This window comes from Buceros rhinoceros, unplaced genomic scaffold (genome assembly GCF_000710305.1).
Source record: "Buceros rhinoceros silvestris isolate BGI_N320 unplaced genomic scaffold, ASM71030v1 scaffold7720, whole genome shotgun sequence".
NCBI classification, from domain to species: domain Eukaryota; kingdom Metazoa; phylum Chordata; class Aves; order Bucerotiformes; family Bucerotidae; genus Buceros; species Buceros rhinoceros.
Genome location: NW_010390128.1, coordinates 81322 through 91031, shown reverse-complemented (window position 1 = coordinate 91031; position 9710 = coordinate 81322). Strand labels below are relative to the sequence as shown.

Genomic DNA, 9710 nt, shown 5'->3' with positions numbered 1-9710 from the left:
TGGCGCCTGGCTTTCCCGCGCAGCCTGCGGGACCCCTCTGAGGGGTGGGTGGCGGCGCCGCGCTGAGGGACGGGTGTTCCGGTTCCCACTGGGATCGTGTGTTTCTCGTATCTTACCTGAATGTCTCGTTACCACGGTACCGTCTGCTGGTATGACTGTTCTCCCCTCTGTGGTTCTTCGGGACTTGACCCCAAACAACGTTGGAAGTGTGTCTTATGCCTGCCATAAGAAGCAGTGTCGGTCATGAAGGAAAGTAAACCCGGCTTCAAAGTGCTCAAGCAGGGAGGGAAGACAGCACCTGGAACTTCAGCTCATTCAGAAACAGTTACATGTTTTATGAAGCATCCTTTCTCCGTGGAGAACTGAGGTCTGGTCTGGCTCACCCGGTGATGATCGCTTTGTGGGAGCCTTCTCCCTTCCCAGTAAGAGTAAACGGCTGGCAGTATCACAGCTCGGCGCTGGGCTTTGGATGTGCTTGATCTTGGCAACCTGATGATACCATCCGTGGTGTGTTGCTGAAATGTAATTAGGGCGTGTGGTTCCTGTGCCCTTGTTTGAGGGTGGGAAAAGGAATGTTTGCTTTGTAGCCCTTGTTCGTGGCTCTGCACAGGGGTCGCCTTTCTTTCTGATTTTTCTCTGTTCTTTCTGGGAAAAGCTCAGTGGAGAGACAAGCTTGTCACGTAATTGCAAACAGGTAACAGAATCAACCAACGATAATAGGAAATGCTGGTGGATTGCCGATCCCCACCCCAGATTCAAGATATGGTTAACAGTCCCTTAGTTTTGTGTTGTGATAGCTTTCTCCCCAGTAAGCCTTCAGTGAGAAATATGCTTAGGTGAAAGGAAAAAAGTGAATTCAATATTAGTTTTAAAAGGTGGAACCTGAAGAATAGTTGTTCAAGCTATTCAAACTGTCCAAACCTATCAATAATGCATTTTTATGTGTTCTTGCTTTTGATAAGCTTCCCCAAGAGGCAGAGGTAAAGGCACTCTAAGTGATGGTGCTTAAATCCTCTGCAGAATTTTATGTCCATGAAGACTTGCTTAACAATAGAGCTTCCAAGATCAGTTTTCAGTCAAATGTCTAAGTAGGTATTTTGAGCACAGAAAACACCTGCTATTTTAAAAGTACTTTACAGGAGTGTGCACAGGACTGAGAAATTTGAGTGATAAAACTTGAGGACATGAAAATTACATGCAATAAATCTAACCGAGTCCTTAGGCCAAGGTATGTGGACATAGCTGATGTTACTGTGTTATAATAGCTGATATGACATGGCTGATGTTACAGTGTTGTTTTGGAAATATTTTTCTCAGTTACTCATATCACTGTAGGCATCATACGTTGTAACTCGGGTGTTTATTGACAGATACTGCATTTGTCACTGAATTTTCCTTAATGGAGACTGCATTCTAGATTTAATGTGTCACTGAAATATGAAAATGTTAGAGGTTATAGCTGCTGCTCTTCATGAGATGAAGTGACAGAATAGTATGAGGTGGCTGTAAGGTCTGTGTTACTGCGTTAAGTAAACTAGGTGTGTCATTAGATGCTTCATTAATAAGGAGAAGCTCTCATAAGTCATTGGCTTTTGAGGATCAGGAGTTCATGTTAAATTGAGTAAAACCTTACTCAGCCTAAATATAGGCAGTTCTAGAATAAAGACAGGAGATGACAGGAAGCTGAGCAATGCGACTTTATCAAAGAGTACTAATTAGGGGGTGTTCTACCTCTTGAGAGCATGGCAATATAACCACCTCCTGACAAAGTATCAGTGGATTTTTGCAGCTTGGTTAAGCAGGTCTGCTCTTCTGTTTTGTTAAGTAGATGATATTGGCTGAATTGGCTGTTGTGATTTGATGTATTGCTTGCTTTATTTTTTTTTAAGGAAATGCAAGTATTTAAGTTTCAAAGATCTTTTTAAGGTACCTTTATAGATAATGGTGATGCTACTTTCCCTCTGCATGATAGTACATTTTTGAGGACTGGTTGTTTTGCGTGCACTAAAACCGCAAGTTAATCTTATTTCCTTAAAGCATTTTTTTCTGTAAGGGCTGGTAGAGGAATTATTTTTTGAGTAATACATAAATTACCTTGGATGTTGTTTACTCTCAAAGAAAAATTGTGGAGTCTATTGAAGTTATACATGCTCAAGTGCTTTCCTATTTCTCTCCATCGTGAAGATGCTGCCTTTAAGATGGGGTGTCTTTATTCACCAGTTCCATTGAACCTCAGCATTCAAAGCTGCACCTTAAAGAGCAGTTTCAAAAATCCTATCTACAGTACCTCTGTTCATAAATAACTGAGTTTGTAATTTGTCTGTAAATGGGGCACACAAGGTCATAAATTTGTAAGTTCTGAAACTGCACTTGCAAGATGATGGGAAGAGACTCTTACGTTCATCTATTGCATCTAAGCTATGGACCATCCTTGGGTAGAATGGTGTGAAAGAATGTTGTCCCTCCAATTTGCCTAGAAGCTCTCAGATGACTAGTGACCATGACTGATGGGTTTTTTTTAAGCTGTTAACAACTACCCTTTGGGTTCTTCCCGCCCCAGGTATTGATGTGAGTTCTTGTTATGGTACTCGGTTGAGACTCGGTATAGTTTTTGTTCAGAAGTAATACAGGTGCCACTGTGTAAATAATCTGAGTGGAGGGATTGTGACTGGCACTGCTGCTTGAGGGAAGAATGAAGTGCACATTGGATTAATAATGAATATGGCAAAAATGAGGAGGGGCAGTCGGTGTTTTTTCATAAAAATGATTACAAAGTTTAATAGACTAGAAACACTAAAATTCTAGAGGGTAGTTTGTGGAAGGAAAAAGAGCTTCATTCACTACAATATTGAGAATTAATACAAGAAAACTCAAGATACCTTGCTGCTGACTATGGGAGGCAGAAGTGCTTGTGAGAAAGGAAACACATGAGAAAGCTGTAGTTTGTTGTTATATATTTTTGAGTGTTAGAACAATGGGAAAATATGAAGGAGAATATGGTAGTAAATGTTTTGAAAACTAACCTGTGTGTTTCTGAGACTTTTTAAAAAACAATCAAGCAAAAAAATTAAACAAAACCAAAAAACCTCGCCGCAAAACAAACCTGTTGATTTTGCAGCTTTGTGGATCAGGGCCTTGGAAAATAGTATGAATTTATGACATTTTGTTAATAATTATGTTGTTTAGTGATTTTATGCATATATATACCTTAAAATCATTTTAAATAATTGTAACTGAGTAAGAAAAATTTCCAAAACAGCAGAGTGTTTGTACGGAGAGATATGTTAAATATGTGTGATGATATAGATGGTGTAATTGAGACTAAAAGCAGTGTGGAGAAGGGTGCAAAGGACAGTGTTTGCATATGCAGTTTTAAGAATTTAGGCTTAACTGGCTTAAAATCTGCCTGCTGTATTTAGGCATAATATATTTTGCTTTACTGGAGTGTTGAGTAAAGTGACTATGCTTTTTACTTTACAATGGTGTTTTTTAATACCTTTTTAGCAAGTCCATGTGAAGCAGTGAGCTTACTAAAAATGGTGAGTTTGCTGATAGACCATGAAGAGATTTTCGAGGGGTCTGGATATAGCTGTTGATTTCTTTGTTCTTTCTGAAAGGAGTCTGGAATGGCAGTTTTCAATGTTTCATCTACTACGATACCCTTATTTTGGAACAGGAGACTTCACAGTATGAAATGTGGACCATCTAGTAAGTTACTTATGTTTCTACATGATATAACTTTAATTGTCTGTTATATTCTGCCCTCTGCAGTTGCAACAGGATAATCTTCCCAGTTTCTTTCTAACTCCTGTTTCTGTGGGGCAAAAATTACATAAGGGTGATGGTCTCCAGAAATACTTGCAATTAAATGCAAACAGGCTATATTACAGAGTCACTTCTTCAAAGGCTCTGATAAATAATGGGCGTGAGGTTCTGCTGCTGCATAGGGTACCATGTCTGTCCTTAAGGCTCTCACTGCCTGACACTGAAGAATTAAGAAGGGGGATGATCTGAACAGAGGTCCAGGAGCCCAAATGACTAAGATAACCCTATCCACATATTGAGTGGGGTTGCAGTCTGGTCAGTAATCACCACATGGTTAGATGGGTTAAGCAATGAGAGAAGCAGAGAAGAGTTCAGACCTGTGTTGTAAGATGATCCCAAGTCTTCATCCTGTTCAATAAAGAAGGAATTTGAGACAAGTTGTTTCATGACAATGGTCATATTATCAGAGTGACTTGCAGGTTACAATGGCATCACTGGTTAGAAATCATGTTATTACTTAGGCAAGTGGCGTCATGTTACCTAGGCCTACCACTTTCTGCTGGAAAAGTCTCACCAGGTTTCAATTTCAGATTCTAGCCCAATGCACTCAACTGGCATAATGTCAAAGGAAATAGAGCAGCTAAGGACTTTGTAATAGAGGTCACTTTCAGGTAAACAAAGGACACAATATTCTTCCATAACCTTCCCTAATTTTAACTTTTGGTTAATCTTGATGTTTATTCCCTTTCTGCAGGTGTTACAATGTTTCTCATGTCCCTAGGAGAGACCTGAACTTGTGATACAGTTATATGGGTTAGCTTATTTAAGGAGCTTATGTTCCTTTAATGACAAAGATCGGAGAGAACCCTTTGTTATAGCATGTTTATTCTGATACCTGAGGAAGTGTTTCTGTGTTAATTGAGCAGAACTGGGTGATTAAAGGAAGCCACATTGTTTGCAGGAGTAACATTACTAAATGCGATTTGAATCGTTATTCTTCTCATTACCTGGTTAAGAATAACTAATCTTTGCACACAGAGCTCTTCTATGCAGCGTAAGGAAAGATATTGCAGTGATATAGAAAGGGATATAAGCAAATACAAGAGCTATGTTTATCATGTTACATTGGGTTTGCATGACAAGGTTTTGGTAGTGGCGGGGATACAGGGGTGGCTTCTATGAGAAGCTGCTAGAAGCTTCCCCTGTGTCCAACAGAGCCAAAGTCAGCTGGCTCTGAGACGGACCCATCACTGGTTGAGGCTAAGCCCATCAGTAACTAGTAACTAAAAGGGAGATCCTTCCCAGTGACAGCAAGCCTGTGTGCACAATCTGAATAAGCGTGGCGTGAAGCAGGTTACCTGAGCCATGCCTAAGGAGGAATCGTTCAACCCAAAACATCAAAAGGGAGCTAACTTCCTGTACAGCAAAGAGGAACATGACTTGCACGCTAATTGCAGATTATTGTACCTGGACAAGCAATGGGGCACAATCTTAGAGAAGCAAAGAACAGAGTCCTGAGCTCTGATTACACAGGGCTCGCACCACTCAAGATGAAAGAGATCAATGTCTGCCTCTCTTGACAAGAGGAATAAGGCTTTTGCATTAGTGACAAGACCGATCACTAAGAGTATGTAAATGAGATGGCTCAGACAGAATAAATAGGGACTTTTCTACATGGTGCTTGCATTAGTGTTTAAATTGAACTCATGCTGGCCAGACAGGGAAGAGAGCTAGATATTTGGATTAGCTAGGGGAAGGAGCTTTCTTTAACTTTCTCTACCTGCCTTGATCTTTCAGCATGGCGTGTGTGTGTGGTTTTCTTTTTAATTTTTTTGAGAGGGGTGGTGTGTCTTGAAAACAAAGGAATCAAAATTAATTGTTCTGATATTTTAAAAGTCTTCATAAAAGTAATTAGCATTTATAATGTTTTGCAAATGGAAATGGCCATATAAACACAAAAAAAATCTGTGCTGACAAATTTTGGCAAAACTCAGTAACCAAGGGTTCTGTAAACTTGTAACTGAAGGTGATGTTTTATAAAATCATATGTCCTAAAGTAGATGAGCATGTAAACTTTTCTTTTTCCATTTTGGTGCATTGTAAGTTTGAAGTCATCCTCATTCTAGCATGACAGTCAGTTGTGAGCAGAGAGCCTCATTCTTCTAAGTTTCTAAGATCTCACAAAACAGAAGGAACCTTAAATATGATCTTTTTCTTCATTAAACTTCTACATTGGCTACCCTTCAGTAAAACAAATAGTGATGATATTTGAGGCAAAGAGGGAAAGTCTTAACAGCATTGAATTCTGGTAAGAGTTTGCATGTGAATTAAATGTTGAATGCACAGTTATCTGTGTACATCTGAAAGCAAGCTGTCTGTGGTAAAAACACTTGCAGACCAGGTGAGGTTCTTAAGAAGGGTTGGGAAGTCTTGCTCAAGCTAAAGTAGGGGCTTAAAAGGAAGCTGGAGAGTTTTGTAGCATTGTGTTAAAAATGTTTTTTCTAGTTGTTAACAGATGTTTAGCTGCTTTTGGCTGGGATAGAGTTGCAAGATATCTTCCACATGTGGCTTGGTTTTGGATTATTTTAACCTTTTATTTTAAAGCTCTTAGTAAGAGATTATGGCTCATTGCTTCTGTAATGGTGCTTCTGTTGATGCCTTCTGCTGGCAAAATAAACGAATTATGTGCTATAAAAGGTGTTGGTAGGAAATTGATATTGATACAAAAATCAATAAAATGAGCTTCTAGAAGAGGGGAGAAAAATTAGGTAGGAAGAAAACTTAGGCTAGTATGCTGTCATCCTGATAGAGCTTATCCATACAGTGTTACTTGTATGAGGATGTAGGCACTGTGCTTTTTTTATTGCATAATACTTCTTCACTTATTCTGTTTATTGCTTAGGAGACTAAAACCATGTCAGGTGAACAGATATCACAACCATTTTGATTTGGCTTCTCTAGATGTGCACTGCATTTACTTCATCTGGTTGTATTTCTTGAGGTGAAGCTTTTGCAGTATGTTCCCTGTTGTGGAGGCCTTGAGGGAATCTCCTGGACGTTTAATTGCTAAGGCAGCATGTCCTGTCATTCATGGCATTACATTTGGAGACAGAGCTGGGTCTTAAGAATGAAAATTATTGTAACTGGCTTTTTAACATGCCCTGTTTTTTCCACTCAGATTTGTTTACATGTTTTAATGGAGGTGAGTGTGCCTACAGAGAGCTGTGCAACTGCAGTCGATTTAATGCAACTGGACCAAGATGCCAAACAGGTGTGTAAAGAGAGAAAACTAATTGGTTTTCTGGGATTGTACTCAGGTTACCACAGCTACAAGAATGACTACCCTCTGCCGAAAGGTTCCTTCATGCCCTAGTACTTGTCCCTTTCTGTGGTGATATTTTGTAGCATACCATGTACATTCAATCGGCTACAGATTGAATCCAAGTGGTACCTCTCAAGTGACTCTCCTTTTGTCAGTGTATAACACAGGTGCTGAAAGAGATCATATATGCAGAACATGGGGTCAATATAATTTTGAAACTTTTGATGGACTCTATTACTATTTTTCTGGGAAATCCACGTATGCGCTTGTGAGACATACTGAATTAGATGGACAGAGTTTTTCCATACAGGTAGGGGACTGCACTTCTTTGTTCCTTTTAACTTTGTTGTGCTTGCTAATAATGTGTTAATATTTGGAGGTTAAAAATAACTTGTAATGATAGTATGGGGCTCTAGAATGTAATCTAGATATAATTCTAATGAGAATTAAAACTGGGACTAGCAGATACTATAACACAAAATGTAAACAGCTGGAAGGAAACTGATGTGCTGTTTTGAAAACCTGCTGCTGCTGTGAAAAGAACTGCTCTGAAAAGGAGTGCTAATTGTACTTGGGGATTTGGGGAGAAATTGAACCAAACTACTAGCCCACATGCTGAGGGTGGGATTGGGAGTGTTAGTTGTGTAGCATGGATTATGATTAAAATCTGGACTTTGATGCTAGTAATTTTATTTGGCAGGTGAATAATGATCCTGAATGCCATTCTTCTCCTTATTCCTGCAAAAGGTCCATTAGTTTATTCTTTTCTGGAGATGAACAGATAAAGATGAGCAGTGAAGTCACCTATAAAGGATTCGGGTAATTGCATTCATGTTTCTGATGCTGTAGTTACATTGGAACTAATCTCATTATACCAATTTGATAGCAGAGATGTAAACTAGATTGCTTATTTATGGGTAGCTTAAACCGCTGTCCAGACCACAGCTCTGATAATTACTCCCCATGTACAGAGTAGTGTCTGAGGAAGATGATATCTAAATGGGTGGTATATGGTATTAAGAAATTTTAAATGTTGACATTGATACTTTGATTTTTTGCTCTTACTAGCAATTTCGTCTTTTTTTAGTGGAATTATTCAATATTTGTATTAGGCATATCAAATGTTTGTATTTGATACGTATACATCAAATATATGCTCATTAAATGAGCAAGTAATTTATTTTTAATAGTGATACTTTCTCAAGTTGTTTTGGATTCTATCTCTTTTCTCAGAGTACAGTTACCTTATATTATTGGAAACGTACGCATCCAGAAGCTGTCTGGATACTTCCTAGTCAGGCACCAGTATGCCTTTACTCTGGCTTGGGATGGTACGTCTGCAGTGTATATCAAAATGGCACCAGAGTACCTGGGCAAAACACAAGGACTGTGTGGAAACAATAATGCTATTCTGCAGGATGATCTTGAAACTAGTTACGGTGCGTACTTAAAATACTTCCTCTTGCATTAATACACTTATTTTTTCAGGTGAACTAAATGTTACTTCGCCTAGTTTTTCATTGTAATGCTAATTTAATATAAGACGGGTAACTTTTGAAATGGAAAATATGATATGGAAATACTTCTGGTAGATGATTTTGTTAGTAAAGAGAGCCAATGTCAGTATAGATGGGGCTCTGGGGAGGAAGATCTTTAAAAAGTGTGACAGAAAGCTGTCTGACTCCATTACCTACAATGGTATTTGTACGTGAGTTTACTGGGACTTGAAAGGTAAAATCTGCTTTTAAATGTTCACTGCCCTCTTAGCAATTTTATATAGGAACTTGAGATACTGATGGAAATAAATCTGTATTTTTAATTAGTAAATCAGATGGATGAAGACTGCCCAGTCCCATTTGATCTGGTACTCTGGCACTTCATTTATGCTAACACTTTCAGAAATGACTGTTGATCCTTGGCTACCAGCTTCAGATACTTCCAAGAATCTTGGCTTTCAATAAATACTGAGTGAAGATCTCTATAAAATAAAAAGAATTGGGGAAAAAAATCAGGCCCCTTGAAAGGTATCTCGAGTTAGGTAAAAAAAATTTCTGGAAATTATTGTTTTGAGCTGTGTGACTTGCTCCTCCTCTTAAAAATTAGGATATTTCTGTAGAGTACTACTTTAAAGCTCAGAGTACAATATGTAGTGAGGTTCCTCTGTTGTTTAAGTGTGCCACTCAATTTTAGAAAGCATCAGCCCTGCACTAGTATCAGCTTTTCCTCTCCTTGAGTGGTTCGCTCAGTAAATCAAAATGCTTAAAATAATACCAAGATCAATAGCGCTTTGTCCTCATTGCCTTCAGAGACTTTCCTCTACCCTCTCACCTTTCTCAGGGTATCTCAGTCACATAAAGCTGTGATTGTAGCACAAGTCAAGATGTTGCATACTAGCTTTATCCAATTAGCTTGGGGAGCAGTAGTCATAAAGATACAGCTAGGTACGCCTTCATGGGTAATCCAAGTATTAATCAATGCCACCGCTTGTCTGTGATGGATACACCTTTCTTAGCTAGTTTAAAGCTAGTGTAGACATTTCTACTTATGTGGAAAAAAAAGTCGCCCCTTTACTTGGTTAATGTATACAATCATTTTGTGCTCTTGCAGTAGTGACCCAGGAATG

The 9710-nt window shown here is 38.8% G+C and overlaps 1 protein-coding gene across 1 annotated transcript in view; it reads left to right on the top strand.

The window, feature by feature from the left end:
* The first annotated feature begins 3626 nt into the window (after positions 1–3626).
* The window catches only part of OTOG (otogelin), an 84249-nt gene continuing 78165 nt past the window's right edge, over positions 3627–9710 (top strand). The window contains exons 1-5 of the mRNA XM_010136612.1: positions 3627–3708; positions 6944–7036; positions 7243–7397; positions 7788–7906; positions 8321–8526. Coding sequence (XP_010134914.1) covers positions 3627–3708; positions 6944–7036; positions 7243–7397; positions 7788–7906; positions 8321–8526 — 655 coding nt within the window. The remainder of the gene's footprint in view (positions 3709–6943; positions 7037–7242; positions 7398–7787; positions 7907–8320; positions 8527–9710) is intronic.